Genomic DNA, 20,981 nt, shown 5'->3' with positions numbered 1-20,981 from the left:
GATCTTTGTTCATTAAAATAGATCTTGACATATGACCATAAAACATCACATAAAGCAATGAATGAAAAACATCTACATGTTAAAAAAGGAAGAAAACATTTGTCTTGTAGTCTTTCTTCATACAAATGCATGTTACTTCAATGACAAGTTTACCAATAAAAAAACAGAAATGACCATTCCTCTCACCCACCAGGGGCAAAGATATGATATACATTCTCAAAAAACTCAACATGCTTGCATAATTGTTGTTACACGTGTGAGTCCGACCGTAGTGTTTCACACGCATGAAATGGGTCCACCACAACATTATAATAATACTGGGTAAGAATATATCATCCCTAATAGTATATCAAACTATATCTTACCAATAATACTAAAAATAAAATAAAAAATAATAAAAATTTAATTTTTAATTAATAAAATATATTTTTATTAATCTAGAATATGACATTTTAGAAAGCATTTTGTTTTCCCCGTACCAGCACCATTGTGTACACCATAGTAGGTCCAGTACTGTGCAAAATAAAGCAATGGAGGGTAGCTTATGTGTATATTTTGCGTAGATTCATTAGATCCTAACCCTACCAAAAGCAACACAACACAAAAAAGAAACTAGAATTGAAAAGAAACTCACCTACCCTACTTTCTTTTACTTTCTTTTCACTTTTCTTTTCTTGGTTGTCTCTACTCTACCCTCTGAAGTCTGAACCCTTATCTCTTCTTTCATCTCAGTCACCAGCTACATTGCTTATTTTCCCCCTTCAAAAACATATTAAGAAAAAGAAACTATTTCCATATCAGAAGAAAAGAAACTCATTCTCTCCAAGGTAGCTTCTTAAAACTAGAAAAAAAAAAACAACGCTTTTTTTCATCTTCCTTCTACTATTTTTCTCATCCATGTTTTGCATTATACGAAGTGTTTCATAGATTTTTTTCCATGTACCCTTGCTGTTTTGAAAGACCCATTTGGTCCAAATTCCAAAAGAGGTTTTTTTTAATATATGGAAATGACAAGTGTATAAATCTACAGATAATTGAAATGTGTAAGGGGTAGTATGGATAAGGTTTTCTAATTTCCTCCTTCTTCTGTTGGTGGGTTAGGTAGCATAGAAGGTGCTGAAAAAGAGGGAAATAAAGAAAGGGTGAGGTTTGTTTCTCCAGAAAACAGTGGTCTGAGTTAAAGGGTGTGATTGTTGTTTCTTATCAGGGTCTAAGAATGATTTGAAGTATGAAACTTTGAAGGGTTTCTCTACAATCTCTTGCTGCATTTTAATTTTCTAATTTTTTTTTGGGTCTTGTGATTTTGGGCTTACAGTTTAACAATTGGATCTAAAAGGCTTGGAGTGAAGCTCTAGGATTTTGTCAATTTGCTTGTAAGTCCCCATATTTTTTGTTTAGTTTTAGAGATCTATGTTTAAATCCATGTTTTTTGCATTAATACCCACTTTTGAGTTTTCGATATGGTCTATGGTTTGGTATTTTAAATTTTCCCGAATATTTAGGTGACTCGATTTGCTACAATGTAACGACTCTTTCATTGTGTTTTCCTGTTTTTTAGGCACTTGGGAACCGTTGTTTAATTAATTCAAAACTGTGTTCCACCGTGTGGAACATTCAATATTTGAAACTGTTGAATCAGCTTGCAGCGTTATTTGTATTTTTGGGTCTTTGAGACTTTGAAGACCACAAAAAAAAAATGCAGAGGCCTTCACCTGAAGATTTCCTCTTGAAGGAGACCAACCCCCACCTCGGCGGGGGGAAGCTCTCCGGTGATAAGCTTACTAGCACCTATGATCTTGTTGAGCAGATGCAATACCTTTATGTAAGGGTCCAGAAGGCGAGAGACTTGCCTGGAAAGGATGTCACAGGCAGTTGTGACCCTTATGTTGAGGTCAAGATGGGGAACTACAAAGGCACGACTCGGCACTTTGAGAAGAAGAGTAATCCTGAGTGGAACCAGGTTTTCGCTTTCTCGAAAGACCGAATTCAGGCTTCCGTGCTGGAGGTCACTGTAAAAGATAAGGATGTTGTGAAGGATGACTTCATCGGCCGTGTCTTCTTTGACCTCAACGAGATCCCGAAGAGGGTTCCGCCTGATAGTCCTTTGGCGCCGCAGTGGTATAGACTGGAGGACAGGAAAGGTGACAAGGTGAAGGGGGAGCTAATGTTGGCTGTTTGGATGGGTACACAAGCTGATGAAGTTTTTCCTGAAGCTTGGCATTCGGATGCGGCAACAGTTAGTGGTGCTGATGCTCTTGCAAACATTAGATCCAAGGTTTATCTCTCTCCAAAGCTTTGGTATCTAAGGGTCAATGTAATTGAGGCACAGGACTTGCAAACCACTGACAAGGGTAGATACCCTGAAGTTTTTGTGAAGGCTATTCTTGGAAATCAGGCCATGAGGACTAGAGTCTCTCAGAGCAGGAGTACTAATCCAATGTGGAATGAGGATTTGATGTTTGTCGCTGCTGAACCATTTGAAGAGCCACTGATTTTGAGTGTGGAAGACAGAGTTGCCCCGAACAAAGAGGAAGTATTGGGGAGGTGTGCAATTCCTTTGCAGATGATGGACAGGAGACTAGATCACAAACCGGTGAACACCAGGTGGTTTAATCTTGAAAGGCATGTTGTTGTTATGGAAGGGGAAAAGAAGAAGGAAATCAAGTTTTCGAGCAGGATTCACATGAGGGTCTGTCTAGAAGGTGGTTACCATGTTTTGGATGAATCTACTCACCACAGCAGTGATCTTCGCCCGACTGCCAAACAGCTGTGGAAGTCCGGTATCGGAGTTCTTGAATTGGGGATATTGAATGCTCAGGGTTTGATGCCGATGAAAACGAAAGATGGGAGGGGTACAACAGATGCTTATTGTGTTGCAAAATATGGGCAGAAGTGGGTGCGGACAAGGACAATCATTGATAGCTTTACACCAAGGTGGAACGAACAATATACTTGGGAGGTTTTTGATCCTTGCACTGTCGTTACCATTGGTGTGTTTGATAACTGTCATTTGAGTGGAGGTGATAAGGCTGGAGGAGCAAAAGATTCAAGGATTGGGAAGGTAAGGATCCGTCTTTCTACCCTTGAGACTGATAGAGTCTATACACACTCCTATCCACTTATTGTTCTTCACCCAACTGGGGTGAAGAAAATGGGTGAAATTCACCTTGCTGTGAGGTTTACTTGTTCTTCTTTGCTTAATATGATGCACATGTATTCACACCCGTTGTTGCCTAAGATGCATTACATTCATCCACTGACTGTGAGTCAACTTGATAGTCTGAGGCACCAAGCCACTCAGATTGTGTCAATGCGACTTAGTCGCGCTGAGCCACCATTGAGAAAGGAGATAGTGGAATATATGCTGGATGTAGGTTCCCACATGTGGAGTATGAGAAGAAGTAAGGCCAACTTTTTCCGGATTATGGGAGTTTTGAGTGGATTAATTGCTGTAGGGAAATGGTTTGATCAGATTTGCAATTGGAAAAACCCTGTAACAACGGTTCTTATACACATTTTGTTTATAATACTGGTCATGTACCCTGAGCTTATCTTACCCACAATATTCCTGTACCTCTTCTTGATTGGAGTTTGGCACTATAGGTGGAGGCCAAGGCACCCTCCTCACATGGACACTCGTCTCTCTCATGCAGATTCTGCACACCCTGATGAACTAGATGAAGAGTTCGACACCTTCCCAACTACCAGACCTTCTGACATCGTGAGGATGCGGTATGATCGGCTTAGAAGTATTGCTGGGAGGATACAGACTGTGGTTGGTGATTTGGCCACTCAAGGGGAGAGGCTGCAGTCTTTGCTCAGCTGGCGTGATCCAAGAGCTACTGCGCTGTTTGTAATTTTCTGTTTGATTGCTGCCATTGTACTCTATGTCACTCCATTCCAAGTTGTGGCTCTCCTGGGTGGAATTTATGTGTTGAGACATCCAAGGTTCCGGCACAAACTTCCTTCTGTGCCGCTGAATTTCTTCCGAAGGCTTCCCGCAAGAACTGACTGCATGCTTTGAGTCATGAAAAGTTCAGATTTTGGTTTCTGTTTGATGTTAATTGTTATAGCCTTTTTCTGAAGGCCGTAGCTTTGGTTTAATTTTCTGTTTTTAAATTTGAACTCTAATGTGAGTCTCTGTTAAATTTGTAACTTGTTAGGCTGAGTTTAAATCTACTTTTGCTTAACTCAAAACTTTGTTTAATTAGATGCAGTAAAATTTCTCAATGGAAGTTTGCTTTTATCGACCTAAAATGACTATCAAGGTATCTGTTATTTTGCTCTCAGCTTTTTGAAGCAGTTGATTTTTTTTTTTGGTACTACCAAGAATATTCCTCATCTTTTCTTGTAAGAAATTAATTCAATTCGAGGTTCGTGTTTGTCCCTCCAAACAAGTGTTGATCCCAATAATCAAATCCTCAATTTTGGGAATCCAATGGTGCCTTACACCATTAGATGAAACAGGTGAACAACCACCTTGTTTGCTTTTTGTTTTGGATGCTATTATCACACCTTTTAACGTATTAACACTCATTTTCTTTCCAAACTCATTTATTTTGGTGATAACCCTGCACGTATTTTCGGGTGCATCTCATTGGAGGTTTAAAATCCTCGTAAATTGCCTTGGGTGTTACAAGTGATGTTTTGGCTGTATTGACTATTGACTGCATCACTTGGTGTCAGTGTAACCAAGGTGTTAGTGTGGGATAATTTAGTTTGACTCATTTTTTTAATTTGCAAATTTTTATATTACCTCTTCTTATTGATGTATTTATGTTAATGCATTTTCCATTAATACGTAAGCAATTTGCAATGGTTCAATTTTCATGTGGGGGAGAAATAATTAGTGTTATTAAATTGACACAAGTTAATGACTCAGTCAGAGTATTGAGTTAATGAGTCAATGGTTAGATCAGACCGGTTGACTCGGTTTACATTAATAAATCTAAACAATTCGTAATATTAGTTAACATTATTTAATAGCTCCATATTCCAAATTTAAAAACATTATTATACTTAATTAAATAAACAAAGAATATTTCAATACTATGAATTGTCACAAATATGTTTTTTAGTACTACTAAGGGTTCTCCTTACCATTTTGGGTAAGTAACTAATCCCTTTTGGAGATGTCCCTCATAAATAAGTTGAAGACATTGTCAAACAACATATGTATTCTGCTTTAATTGCAACAAAAGTGCACATAAATTTAAAATTTATGTAAACAACAAATTTTTTGGTATAACATAAGCTAACAGAAGACAAATATAACTAAAAGTAAGTTAAAAGTATTTGATTTTTTTCATCTCAAAATGATATTGTTTAAGTTGTTTTTAAACAATATTTTTTGATTAACTCAGTCGGTCCAACTGATCCAACCATTCGAGTCATTAATTTTAGACTTAAATTGACTGAGTTGAACTGAGCCAATCCAATACTGATTCGAAACCGGTTAGATGAGGGGTTCAAACTGATCAGATGTCCGGTTCAGGGTAGAACCCATTGTACCGGCCGTTTCGAGCCGAGTTTTAGAATACTAGAAATAATAATATTTCCTACTACAAATATGTTTTATTTAAAAGAATAAGATATATATTTTGATATTTCCAAACAAATTAATCTAATTTTGTTAAGTTGAAGGGGATTCTCCTAAGACACAATGAATTATGGGAGTGTGACTTAAAATATTATTTGATTGGACGGCCCAAGTATATGACTTTAAGTCACATTTGAATTTATAATTAAATGTGTGTTTATTCCAACTCCAGTGAATGGCCCTATAGACGGAGGGAAGGTCAGTTTCTTTGAAGAGAATATTTTCTATGACTAGACTCAACCAATCGTGTCTTGCACATGAAGTGACTCCATAAGTTCCACCAAAATAAGGTTACCTTCATTGAAGAATACCAATTTTATTTTTAGAATTTAAAATCTATCCAATGTCAAGTTTTTTACATTGTCAGTGTATTATTTACTATTAATTTATATTATTTTTGTTTGAGAGTTAATAATGGTTAACATATAAATTATGGATGATTTGCTGACAATGTAAAAACACTTATATGTTAGTGTATACATATTAAATCCTTATTTTTATAGAGTTTCACACATTATTTTATAATTTATTATATATCTCCATAAATTAGGAATAACATGTAATTTTTCTCCAAAATGATAAACATCATTTTTATTTTTATTTGATCTCATAATATATTCATACTTTTATATTTTATAATGACAAATGATTTCTCTCATCCTTTATACATTTGGGACGCACATTTTCTTACAAGAATAACAATAAGCATAAGAACAATATTGTGCACCGAGTATTCTTTAAGAAATAAGAATCTCACATGTAGGGATGGCAACGGGCACGGGTAGTAGCTACCTGCTACCCGTTTCAAAATAGAAGAGTAATACCCGTACTCGCCCGTACCCATATGGGTACCCGTGTGCGGGTATTTGTGAGTATTTCTGGGTACTCGCGGTACAATGGGTACCCGCGAGTTTCCTCTATTATAAATAAATTTTTACTTCTACTGTGTTTCAAATAAGATGAAACTTAATTATTTTTGTACATTTTGATTGAATATTTGACAAAAATACTAAATTTATTGGTGTTTTCTATTTGTGTGATTTTATGTTCTCATTTCTTTAACAAAAGTATATATATTCTTTGTAAAATATGTTTGTTTCTAGACATGTAATAATATTTGTAGGGTGTTTCATCACCAAACTCAATAAAATATGTAAACAAACTAAAAGGAAAAAATATACTTAGTGTAATAAATGTTAGAATAATGTATTTTTTTATTTTAATTAAATATAATATATTAATCATATAAATAATGGGTACCCGCTGGTACGGGTACCATAATACTCGTACCCGCCCGTATGTACTACGAGTATTTTTAAAAACCCGTTTATAATACCCGTGGGTACCCGTTTGTGACCCGTACCCGTGCTCGTACGGGTTTTACCCGCGGGTACGGGTTTTTTTGCCATCCCTACTCACATGGGCAAATGAGTAAAAAATACTACAATTTATCAAAAACGCCTTAAGTGATGTGATCTAATATGGATTATGTCTTATCTCTTTCACTTAACTTAATAGTATGGAAATGCATTTATTTCTTATACATTGACTCAATTTATGATACTAAGAGAATGAAACAAGTAGATCTAAAGAAGAATAGAGATATGATCATATCATTTGTACAAAAAATATGTAAAAAATCTTGATATTTTTTGGGGCGATAACAATCCCAACAACTTCTTGGGTATTTAACATTTATTTAATAAAATTAAATTATAAGAACTTAACTTTTCACCATGAATAAAACTGTAACTCCTTAAAAGAGAATCACATCCTTTTCTTACACAAGATTTATATGTGTATACCACATAATTTTGTTCTATGGATACATTTAGTTCATTTGGTTCATGCTTGAGCCGTATAATAAAAAATTATCATGTTTGATTTTTTCGGAGGATATATCTATAAAACTTCACCTATCTCAATAACAAAAAAAACTTAATGTGAGTAATCCTATATTAAGAGCTAAATTGGCTAAAGGAATGTCTCATAATTATCATGAAGAACCCACATGGCCTACCGATCTTTTATATATTTTTCTAGTAGTCATTCTAAGTACTATTGCATATAAAGAAAGTTTATCCGTTGTAGAACCATTAATAATTAGAGAACCCATTAATCTACTTGTAACTCCTTTGGAAATATTACTCAAATGATATTTATCTAGTGTGTTTCAAATACTTCATATAATGTTAAATAAGTTATTAGGCGTTCTTTTAATCATTTTGGTACATGCCAGATTATTAATATTATTCTTTTTGGTAAATGTTAATAAATTTCAAAACTCGTTATGACATCTAGTACCGACAACCATCTTTTTGATTGCTACCATATTAGCCTTGTGGTTGAATATTAGAGTAACATTACCTATTGAGAAATCATTAACTTTGGGCCTTTTTAAAAAAATTCAATTATGAAATAAAATATCATGATGTAGATTGTGTTTTTGGGACAATTCACTTTGAGGCAATTCTCCGTGAATATGTTAGGTCCATTGTTGAAATATTCTAAGTATACGAGTTTAGGATAAAGATTTAAAAGTAGTTTATCATCATCGTTTTTCTAATAGTAAATACTCATTTCAATTCCTCATATTTTTCGACCTTACCAGTTTAGTCCTTCAAAATTTGAAAAACACAAAATGGTCCCCATAATTTTTAAATGTGGGTTAAATTAGTTATTTTTAGCATGTTTTACAACACTTGGTAGGGACTAATTTGACCCCAAAATGACTAATTTGACTCACATTTGAAATTTTTGGGAACCATTTTAGGTTTTTCCTTTTTTTAAGGACTAAACTGGTAAGGTCGAAAAACATGAGAGACTAAAATGAGTATTTTACTCTTTTCTTAAAATAAACATGAAAAAAATAAAATAGAACTAATTAAAAATTATTTTATATAAAAATATTTCTACTTCTAAAATGTCTAATATGTCTTTTACATATTTTACATGAAAATATTCAATTTTTCTAAGGTCTTTTTGACTGTTGTTTAAAAGGTCCAATAATGTATGTATATCATACCTTTCAAGACAATTCTAAATGGTTAATAAAACTGAATTTCAATGCTATTTCGTTTTTATTTTTGCTTAATTTCTCAAATAGATCATGAAAATTTCAAGCGGGTATGAACATGGTCTTGATTATTTTCAAAATTTAAGTTTTCTTCTTCCGCATGCAAAAATTGAATAAAAATTAATCAAATTCCAAGAGGCTTCAAAATTAAACTTTCATTTTTCAATATTTCGAGAAAAAAACATCTCATTACCATTCACGTAAGAATAAATACTATATTTGTATTTGGAACACACTTGATTACAACTCTATATGATAACTTCTCTCTTGAAATTTAATTACTATTTTTATATGATATTGTAGCCGTTTGTACTCCAATACACAAATTAATAAGTTTTAATTCTATTTTTCCAACTTACTCTAATTGTTCATAAATTAAATTACAACTAATTAATTTAATTCATTAATTAAACTTTCAACAAGGGTTTCATTTTATATATTGGATAAGTAATATTTTTTTTTAATATTAATATTTTATTAATTTTTTATACTACCTAGATATGACATTTATTTCTCTAATTCATTCACTACAAGGGATGACAATGATTCAGGTAGTGTATAAATCTATTCTTATCTTGTTATTCATATTTGGACTCTAACTATCATTTTTGGATATCTGTTGGATCTATTACTTGTAGGTGTTCACGTACCCAACAAATTTGTAATTGAGAAATTCAGAAAACATTAAAAAAATAATTACAAACAACTTCTATAATCATACATTTATTTCTAAAATGCTATGTTATTTTAGGCTAACAAAATGAGAGAAAATAATAATAATTAAAAATATTGTAAGTTCAAGATGCCAACTAGAAAGAGAAGTGAACTAGTTATTGAGAGAACATGATCGATTTTTCTGCTACTTTATCAAAGTTTATGTGCAACGAATTATTTATACAAAATTCAAATAAGTAAAACAAAATTAAATAACAAGAATAAGTAGAAGAATATTACATAAAAGAGTTTTTATATTGGTTCGCCTTCTTGTCCACCGAATGTTACATCCAGTACTCTTGCCACACAAGAGATTTTTCCACTAGATAATTTGCATTATAATTACAATTTCTCTTCCTGATATTTTTGTATCTTACACGCTCACAAGTTATCTATCCTTGAAAATTCCATTTTCAAGTGAACTCTTTTCCCATTCTCAATACACCATTGTGATGAAAGGTTTACAACCAAGATGAAGAATTTTACAATGACTTTCGATTGCCTTAACAAGTTTTGACAATTCTATAACTGGCAATACTTGATCTCACAATATAAATACTTAGTCTACAATGCTCTTAATCTTTTTGAAAGTTTAGAACACTTTGCACTTTATCAAGCAACTTTAGAAAATATGAAAGTTTAGAAACAAAGTTGCTTAAGAAAAATATGCAGAAAATTGTTTACTAAGTGTTTGAAAGTTTTGTATGATTGTAAGCAATTGTATATTCCGTGTGTTATGATGTATGTTGATTTTAGATGTCTCAATGTCATTACATAGGCTTCCAATTAGCCATGATAACCTTCCATGAAGAGGAGACACGATTTGAGTGAAATCTATTCACTTTGGATGAAAGCTGTTCATTTGAATTTGAAAATTTCAACAACTTTTATGTAATCGATTGTCACGAAGTGGTAATCGATTATCCAAATCTTCTGTCCAAGGTGGTAATCCATTAATACAATGAATTAATCGGTTATATCAATCATTTTTACTTTGTAACTGTTTTCTCAGTCCGGTAACCCGTTATGCAGTTCAAGTAACCTGTTACCAACTGCCTCACAGTTCAGGTAACCTGTTATGTATTTCTAGTAACTTGTTAGCCAGGTCAAGTAACTCACTAGTTATAAATTTGACTTTACATTTTAGACATATCCAATTCTTTTAAAATTGATCTTGATTAGTTTGAGCATTGCTACTAAATATTAAAGTGAGTGTTAGGATAGAAATACCTATATGAAGACTTTAATCTATAATTCTCTTTAAGCTTGAATCTACTACGTCTTCATGGTCTTCTTCCTTTTCTTGTTTTTGTGATATTGGCGTCTTCATCAAAATCGTGTCAAGGTCAGGAGCAAGATCTTCTCCATAATCTCCCCATTTTGATGATAACAAACCAATATCTTTTGAAAATGGAGATCTTGAATTTTTTTGAGGTTCAGAATATGTAGATGATATAACTTTGTTGAAAGTTAGAATATGCTTCCTCTATATTGTATACTCCCCCTTTGTTTTATTGCATGTGCCTAAAAAGATTTTACAGAAAAATACAACTCGAACTTTTCTCTCCCTATTGAATTCATCAAAAAAGAAAAAGCTAGTTTTGTCTAGCACCATATACAGATATATACAGAAAAGGGTAACAAGATATGTTTGACTTATAAACAAGCCAAGGTAATAATTTTGTATGTTATGAATTTTAAATAATATCAAATCTTAGAGAGTTATATATCATGTCATAACATAACATTTGAAACCGTAGTTTAGAAACATAATTCATACATCATCAATATCAGCAAGATGTTCTGAAGTAATATTGGAAAGCACGAATAAAAACAACAATAGAAATAGTAGTTTTGAAATAACAATAACAACAACGACAACAAAATACATAAGTAAAATCCTAGAATGCTAGACTGCTACTCCTAATGATTTGTATCAGCTTTCTGAGAGTCCAAGTCAACATAGTCCAAGCGATTTGCTAAGCGTCTAAGCTCTTCTTGGACTTGATGATTCACTATATTCAGAGCACCCATACGTGTAGTGATGTAGCGCTTAAGCGAGAAAAAAATATCCATTATCATTTTATTGGTAGGAGTCTATTCAGAAGAAGATGATTCAACATGAAATGAGGGATGAGTATAAGGGTCAGCAGAAGGATTTTCTTGATGTGCAGTTTGTTGATCACCATGATGCTTGTAGATCATGTCATTGTAATCTCGAAAGGAATCCATTTTGTGGATTATATCCACATCAATCTTATCGCGAGTATCGAGTGTAATTTTAGATTCTCCATCAAATGAAACACCAGAATGTCCAAGTATAGCAGTTATGAGAGTGGTATAAGGAAATGGTCCGTACTCACTTCTAAAGATACAAATTTGTCTCATTGTCATCAATATCCAATTAATTGGAACATTGCATTTCATAGCATACATCAATTATAGTTCCATATCATTTACTTGCGAATGGTTTGAAAGCTTTGGAACTATGATGTAGCTTAACATGTAATGAATGAAACGACCCTCTATGTTTAAGTTACCCACAGATAGAATATTTTGGTTTCTCACAGATTCACTGAAAGACCTTTGCTTACCTATTTCAATTTCCCGTTTGGAGTATCTACATATAGAGTAGTAGAAATCCATTTTGTTGCTATGCCAGACTTAACTATCGTTCCTATGTATTGTATATTATCACAAAGTGAACTCAGAGTTTTGAAATCTATGTCAATCTATTTTTCTTTGGGCACATCAACTCCTTGAAACTATGTATTCTGCCTCAATAGTACTTAGAGCAACACAAGCTTGTTTTTTTACAAGATCAAGAGACTAGGGCATTTCCAAGGATATGACAAGTACCACTTGTACTTTTCCTCTCAGATTTGCATCCAGCAAAGTCTGAATCCGAATATTCCGCCAGATACATATACTTCCTTTAGAATACCATAATCCTACATCAAGGACAAAGAACTTTCCTTTATCGTTTGTCATGTGTTTTGAGCAGCCGCTATCCAAATACCATAAGTTGCTGGCGGCTCCCAAATATTCCTATAAAAAAAATTAAGTAACATTAGGTACCCAATTCAGTTTGGGTCCTACATGGCTATTAACTTTCTATACCCATTGAAAATGTCCTAAGGGAATACCATATTTTCTAATTTTGCAAGTATCATAGTTATGCTTATGATTTAGACAGTAAGTGTAGTTGGGTTGATGTATTTGTATCTTTGGTTTAGATTTAGAAATATGATGAGTAAGGATATTTTTCTTTTGAAAGATAATTTTATTAGACACCTCATTTTTCTTAAGTGAAGAAGGTTTAGAAAAACCGAGACCTCTACGGTCAGTGGAGTGTCTTTCTGTTTTCAGCATGTCATCCAATTTTGTACTACTCTTATTAAGATTTTTAAGTTGAAGACTCAAAGATGAAATTTTACTTTCAAGAGTAATACAATTTGGACAAGATGAAGAAGAAGGTTCGTTGCGGAATGCGTCAATCTTAGTTTTTTGTTTGAAACAAATTTTAGTGAGTTTGACGTATTCACTATGCAGTTCATTGAAAGAATTTTTAAATCAAAAAAAGATGGCTTATTTAAAAGTTCAGTTTCACTTCATCATCATCAGAATGATAAGACGTCATTAAAGAGAGATGAGGTTGCTCTACATTTTATGATTCTGAAGTGGAACTTAAGTCATTATCCTCCCATGCAATATAAGCATATCTACCGGTCTTCTTTTCAAATTTTGCCTTGAAGGGATTATTCTTTAAAGTAGGACATTCCATCTTCATGTGACCAGGTTTTCAACATTTAAAACAATTTAAGCTTTGATTTGAAGTGGAAACTTCATTTCTTTAGGTGAATTTCCTTGGTTGTCCAACCTTACCATTTTTATTCCTATTCAGGAATTTACTGAACTTTTTCACCAGCATGCTCATGTCTTCTATTTCCTCTTTTTCTGATTCATCTTTTGAAGATTCATATGCCTCTGCTTTAGCTTTGAAAGAAATATTCTTTCTCTTCTTCTCTTGCTCTTCATGCTATTCAAGTTGGGTCAATTCCAACGCATGCTCTTGTAACTTTCCAAATAGTGCAGCCAATGACATCTTAGATAAGATTTTCTTTTCTGAAATGGTTGTCACTTTAGGTTGCCATTGTCTTGAGAGTGATCTTAGAACTTTCAAGTTCAAGTCACAGTTTGACAATACTTTTCCAAGTGCAAACAGATGGTTTGTAAGGTGAGTTAATCTCTTTTGAATATCAAGTATTTTCTCTTCAGGCTTCATATGAAACATTTCATATTCGTGAGAGTAAGTATTGAGTCTCGACCTTTTAAACTCCTCAATTCCTTTGTGTATAGTCTCTAGAGTGTCTCACATTTCTTTGGCAGATTTGCAATTTGACACTCTAAAGTACTCGTCAATCCAAGTGTTGAAGTCAAGATGTTCTTTGCTTTGAGAATGTATTGCACTTTCTTTTTATCTTCATCATTCCACATGGATTTTGGCTTTACTTCCCTTTCACTGTTAACAATGGTGAAGGGTTCATAAGGTCCTTCCTCAACTGCGTTCCAAATATCCAGGTCTTGAGATTCTATAAATATTTTCATCCTGATTTTTCAGAAGTCATAGCATTCTCCAACAAAGCTTGGAGGACGATTGATGTTGGAACCTTCTTCAAGAAATGATCTTGAGGCCATCTTAGATACATGATCAGATTTGATAATAAATTCTAAAAATAAACTCTGGTGCCAATTGCAAGTTCAAGATGCCAACTAAAAGGGGATGAATTAGTTGTTGGGAGAATATGGATGAAAGCTATTCATTTGAATTTGAAAATATGGTTTCAACAATTATGTGTAATCGATTGTCACAAAGTGGTAATCGATTATCCAAATGTTATGTCCAAGGTGGTAATCAATTAATATAATGAATTAATCGGTTATATCAGTCAGTTTTGCTTTGTAACTTTTTTTCAGGCGGGTAACCTGTTATGCAGTTTGTTGGGTTTATTCAAGTGTGAAGTCCCACATTGGATAGGTGGGGAAGAGTGAAAGAGTGTATAAGGAGGAAAGGCCCATGGAACTAATGCCTTAAGGTTTTGGTTCAAGACGTGGTGTCTCACTTGTGACTCTTCACTCTTCCCATACCCATGTAACAATGGAACTCCCCGGTGGTTGGAGGCTCCCCGGTAGCAGTCTGGTCCAACACAGTTCCAGTAACCTGTTACCAACTGCCTCACAGTTTAGGTAACTTGTTAGCTAGTTCTCGTAACCTGTTAGCCAGGTCAAGTAACTCATTACTTAGCAATTTGACTTTGCATTTTAGACATATTCAATTCTTTTAAAAATGATCTTGATTAGTTTGAGCATTGCTACTAAATATTGAAGTGAGTGTTAGAATAAAAGTACCTATATGGAGACTTTAATCTATAATTCTCTTGAAACTTGAATCTTTTATGTCTACGTGATCTTCTTCCTTTTTTGATTTTAATAGTTTTAGTGTCATCATCAAAATCATTCCAAAGTCAGGAGGAAGATCTTCTTTACAAATATAATTGAAAGACAAGTAGCCAACTTCTATTAAACACATATATCATTTACTGAAGTAAAGATAACTCCGGAGGAAGCTTGAAACAATACTTTTTAACACGTGAAAATGTTTCAACAATGTACAAAACCTTAGACTTTCAGTGCATGAACTATTTTCTCATGAAAATTTCTGATCAAGCTTCTAAAGAGGCTAGGTTGAAAGGAAATGAGGAATTCTCATGTGCCTAAAGATACTTTGTTAACTTGTCAAATTTATGATCTAGTTAGTTATAATAAAATCTTGGTGCTATCAAGTATTAGATGTAAGCCATATTTTGAGTGAATTAAATCTAAGTATCCATACTCTTGCTCTTTATTGTTTATAATTTTAGTATCCGTCTAAACAAGCGTTTATTCATTAACATGTCTCAACTTCGAATTAAGTGACCATCTTTAATCAAACAATATCCAAACAAAACCACTTGTTTATAGACACTCATCTGTTTGGGTGAAAGTTCAATTAAACCAAAAAGTTGTTTAAATCACTACAATATTACTCATGCGCAATTAAGCCCCATTTCTCGTGTTAAGATTTTTCTAATGTCTCTTTTTAAACTGTTTTCTAACTAGAATCAATACCTTTCTACACAGACAAATCAAAATATTTATTTCTTTGAGTATTAGTTGATCTTATGATTACAAACACTAAATCATTTAAAATAGTATGATTTGTGTTGAATGTTCTAAGTAAGAAAAGTTTTAAGGTGGCATTATTCATATCTTCTAGTGACCTTCACGGTTTTAATTAAGTTAAAGATGAAAAATGTGTTTTAGCCTTAACTATATTGTATATTGATTTATAAATGATATATTTTAGAGTAAATTATATTGATAGCCCATAAATTTTAGTGAAATTATATAAATCGCTCCTCCATTTTTTAAATATACACAAACTACCCCGAATTATATATACATTACAGTAACCACCCCTATAGGAGAAATAAGTGTAATTTTTTAAATAAACATGGTGACGAGCGTAATAAAATCAAACAAAATATGGTATACCGTAAAGACAACTCCAAATATTACAAGAGTCAATATCTATTCATTATTTTGGTTAGTTAAAATATAATATAAGAATGATTCGTTACAAAGGGTATCAATAATTCAATGGAGATGTTTAAATCACTCTTATATTATATTATAACTAACCAAAATAATGAATAGATAATAAATCTTATACTATTTTGATTTGCTTAACTTAATTATACTTGTCACAATTTTTGTATAAAAAATTACACTTATCTTTCTTATATGAGTGGTGTGTGTATGTATGTATATAATTAGAGATAACTTGTATAAGTTTAAAAAATGATGGATGATTTATGTAATTTTACTAAAACTATCATTATAATGTTAGACTGTTTTGGGATGGTTAATGTATAATATTTAATACTTGTAAAATAACCAAGATCCTAAATTAAGATGTATCTTCCTCGTCATTATTACGTGAATGATTAAACTAGGACTAATTTTCATAATTAATATGCATGATATTTTAAACTAAATTAAATTATTTGGAAAGGATATTTTTTGTACCACAAGTATTCTACACCGAGGCAATTATATTCAGGTAGGATCATTACAAAACAACAAAGCTTTATTAACCCACCTACATTATTAAAAGAGAGTAATATCTTATTGTCAGTGTAAAACCCGATTAAATTGGAATATAATGAGAAGTAAAATTGAAGGTTCACTTAATTTAAAAAATAAAACATTACTTTAATCTTTTGTTTTACTTCTATAAAAAAAATAGAAAGATATTACTAAAATATAATTATATATAATTATTAATTATATAAAATTTTACATTTATATATAATTATATTTATAGATAAAAAATACTATATTTAAAATCATCTGGTCTGATTAGATATCTTAACTATTTAAATTAATTAAATCTGATATGGAACCTCTTCCAATTTGATATTCGATTCGGGTTTCACAATATTCCTTATATCACTCTCACTTTCTTACATGCATATCCTAGATTAATCAAATTTATTTTTAATGTTTTTCGAAAGTACTCACGCGTAATTAGATATAGAAATTTTTTGTTTAAGCACATTTAAATTTAATGTTTCCTTATTTATTCGTATATATTTATGTCCTAAAGATAATGCATTAATTGTCATACATGATTCTTCTTAAAGCTAAGATACATGAATACTTTTATACATTAAGTTAAGAAGGATATATACTATAATTAAAACCTACATCTGCATCTGGTCACTATATATACCTTCAATATCATCCAAACCTAAATGTGCCAAACATCCTCTCTTGTACCTACCAAAACACAATGTACTCCTTCAGTAATAGCTTTTCTCTCTCTACCATGCCTAGCACTTTGTCCCCATATAACCAGCCCCCAAATAAGGAAAAGAGAAAACCAAGTGAGAAACATGGAACCAATCTGAAAACAAACAAGAAAATGGTAATAGACCAAGAATCTGCATCAAAGAACCAAGAGAAAGGTAAAGGGATATCAGTGGTTGAAGAACCTAAAGCAGTCCCTGATAAGAAGAAGGAAATCATCATGGAAGAAGATCCTAATGCAAATGAAGATTCAAAGTATCCCAAACTTTTTGGTGTCCTTCTCAAGCCTTTCAAGGGTTCACAAAAAGGTCCTTACCCTTGTGCCTTGTGTGAGAAAATCTTCCACACTCCACAAGCATTAGGTGGCCACCAAAATGGACACAAATGGGAGCAAAGTATCAAACAAACAAAAGAAGGTTTAAAATTATTTCAAGCAAGAAGTGGACACTATAATTTCCCATCATCACTACCCCTACCTAGTTACCAAGGTGGTGGAATGCATGGAACATTTCAGGTTGCAGGGACACCTAGCTTCAATGATGGGACTACGCATTTTTCTCAGGAGAATATAGATAACAATACATTCCATCATCCACCAAAGACAAGCACTGGTTATTGCACAAGCCCTGGTATGTTTGAGATTGGAAATAGTTCATTTCAATATCCACTGAGTTCAAGGTTTAACTATGGGTCTGGAATATCAGGATTTGAATTTGGTTTGCTTGAGAAGAGAAATGGTAAAGACACCAACAATCAGCAAGATATAGCTGAAAAAATCGAGTTATCCTTTAAACTTTAATTTATGCCTTAATCAATAATGAAATTATGAAAATTTAGTTTATAAAATAGACTTCAAGTTACAGCTCAATATTTTAAATAAGGAAAATGTTTAATGAGTTTGCGACCTTTTTGGGTCTTTCATTAATTAATTAAAATTATATTACCATTTTGTGATACTTATAATTTTTAAATAATAAATGATAAAAAGATAATACAATCGAAGACTCTACCACTTAAAACATCAAATTAAGTAAGTAATAAACAATTACATATATAATCAATTTTATATAAATTATCGTTCCACTGCTGACAAAACATTGATCTAGTAGTCTAAGATTTTATTGGATCCACATGGTCGATGATTCAATTATTGGGTGTGACACTCATTAGGAGGAACAGTCACGAATCTTGAAAGGGATCAATTCATTACCAAAAAAAGTAAGGAAATATTTTTGGAAGTACAAAAAAATTATCATTCCACAAAAGAAAAGTATCTTTCATCACGTCCAATACTATAAACGATGGTAAAAGGTAATTGTAGTAAGATATTTTAAAATTATTCTAGATGAACATTTAGAGTATTTAAGATGGTAAATCTTAAGATATTTTCTTTGTGACTCCTAAAATCAAATGATCTTATATATTCATATCCTCTACTAGTAAGTTGTAAAAGATCAACCCAAAAACTCTTATGAATGTATATATCTTGAATAGGCTTTAGGTAAAGAATACTTAAATAAGCTTAAGCCTAATTAGACTTGGTCTAGAAAGAAAAAATGGTTGTTAGAACCTGAAGAGGGTTGACATAAAAAAGAATATTTGCCTAAAGAAGTGTTTAATACTAGTAACTATTTGGAAAATAGTTAATAATCTTCTGGGGATATTGGACTTAGCTATTGAGAGTGAACAATGATAAAAAATAATCATGTTATCTTCTCTATCTCTCAACCTTTTACTGCTTTCGATTATTATTAATTGTAGAGAGTTGAACTTGTTGTAAGATAATATTTTCAAAATAGTTTGTTCTTTTCATCACTTTATGATTGCTTCTGAAAAAGTTTTGTTAAAGAATAATTTTAAAAACCTAACAAATATAATTTGACCCATGTTTTATGATTGCTTGTGTCAGCTTAAGAAAACAATCAACATGTTATAAGGCACTTACAGAGAACAAATAAATGACGTTCTCACATATAGAAAAATGAATTACATACATATAATCAAAATATTGTTATTTAGTTTTGTTAAATACCAATATGGTTAGAAAATCCACGTCCGATTATATGTGCTTAATATGTGGAGGAGGATCTATTTTGGAAAGTGAGAAACAAATACTTTAGTTTCTTCCAACATGGTAGTGATGTTCATCACTGATTATAAGACATCTAGTCATGGAATAAGGCTACACAATTTAGTCAAGGAATATGGCTACGTAAATTTGGATATAAAATATCGTTAAAGTTATTTTATTAGGAAATGTTAACGTTGCTATATCCTACTTCAAAAATAGTTTATGAAGCTTCTTGGCACAAACTCCATGACGGCACCATCTAAAATCTTTTGTGTGCATATTGTTCATACAGGTATTATATCATTTGATGATATATTTAACCAATAAGAATTTGTATTTAAGTGTAGATGCAAAAAGATTTTCCTTTTAGTTTCATTTCAAAATTATTTATAAGGATCTCACTAATAAATAAATAGGACCAATTGTAAATAAGCATGACCAGATCACAATACATCCATACTCAATCTATGCTGTCTATTATATCGATATGACTGGCCATTGACGGGACTAGTTACAATGTAGTTGGAACAAATATCGTTTTGATCTTAGGTTGGTATGATTGATGGACTAGATTGTTAGAATGGTCTTTTCGTATAGATAGCAATTTTTAGTGACCATAAAATTCTTTGGTGTGAGTAACAAATGATTGAATTTGGATATCGATACTAATGGATGAATGAGAAGTTATCCACTAGTTCATATAAATTCATTTAAATCATATTTTAAATTATTAAATTCATTCATATTCAAACTTATTGAATGAATTTCAATCCATCAACGACCTCATTTACATGGATTTTTATGGATATCCCAATTTATCTCATTTTTTTAATTAGAAATAAAAACATTTTTTAAAATAATAATTCTTTTAAAACCATTATTTCAATAAAATACTTTTTAAAATCACCTCTTTTACAAACAAAAAAAAACAACTTTTTAAAATCACCTTTTCAAAAATATTTTTTAAAGTGATATTGCATGTTTTAAAAGTTTTTTTAAAATCACCTTTAAAAAATATATTTTATTAAAAGTTTTTTTAAAATCACCTTTTTAAAGTAATATCATCATTTAAATCACCTTTTTAAAATATTTTTAATAACCTACAAGCATGTAATGTTTAATGTTTCTACTTGTAAATTTTTAACATATATTCCTAGATGTTATATATTTAAGAATAAGCTTTTAAAATTAACTACATGTACATGATTTATAATTGATCTCAATTTAATAAAAAAAAGTTAAAGTGAGAGTGAGAAACATTATAAGAAAATGAGAGTTGAGATAACCAATAAAATTGACAAATAAATAAAATCACTTTTGAATGTTTCTTTCTTTCATGAATTGAATATCCTTCTTAGTTGATATATAATATATGTATATTTATCGGATATTGTGGATGAATTCAAATTCATTGATTATTAAAAATACTCATTTGATTATATCAATTTAAATTTATTAGCTTTAATGGAAAAAAATTTAGAATTTAGATGAATTGTAAATAATATTGATACCACGATTCTTTAGTTATGCATATATGTACCGAGATGAAATATTGTTAGATATTTGTTATCTGTCATTCTACATATATTATTAATTATGTATTATGTTAT

At 31.7% G+C, this 20,981-nt stretch overlaps 2 protein-coding genes across 4 annotated transcripts; both read left to right on the top strand.

The window, feature by feature from the left end:
* Window positions 525-4,285, top strand: LOC109329879 (FT-interacting protein 1-like). 3 transcript variants are annotated; one of them, XM_019563756.1, is made up of 3 exons: window positions 525-827; window positions 1,316-1,373; window positions 1,559-4,285. In XM_019563756.1, exon 3 carries the CDS (start codon window positions 1,697-1,699, stop codon window positions 4,022-4,024), a length of 2,328 nt encoding a protein of 775 aa, XP_019419301.1. In that variant the 5' UTR covers window positions 525-827; window positions 1,316-1,373; window positions 1,559-1,696; the 3' UTR covers window positions 4,025-4,285. The 3 variants fall into 3 exon arrangements, with proteins under 3 accessions (XP_019419301.1, XP_019419300.1, XP_019419299.1); XM_019563755.1 differs by having other exon boundaries at window positions 1,102-1,373; XM_019563754.1 differs by lacking the exon at window positions 1,316-1,373.
* LOC109329350 (zinc finger protein 3-like) lies at window positions 17,284-18,099 on the top strand. The gene has a single exon (XM_019563019.1). The coding sequence runs from the start codon at window positions 17,284-17,286 to the stop codon at window positions 18,097-18,099; it is 816 nt and encodes a 271-aa protein (XP_019418564.1).

The sequence above is a fragment of the Lupinus angustifolius genome, chromosome LG16 (genome assembly GCF_001865875.1).
Source record: "Lupinus angustifolius cultivar Tanjil chromosome LG16, LupAngTanjil_v1.0, whole genome shotgun sequence".
In the NCBI taxonomy this organism is placed as follows: domain Eukaryota; kingdom Viridiplantae; phylum Streptophyta; class Magnoliopsida; order Fabales; family Fabaceae; genus Lupinus; species Lupinus angustifolius.
This window is presented reverse-complemented; position numbering and strand designations above follow the sequence as displayed.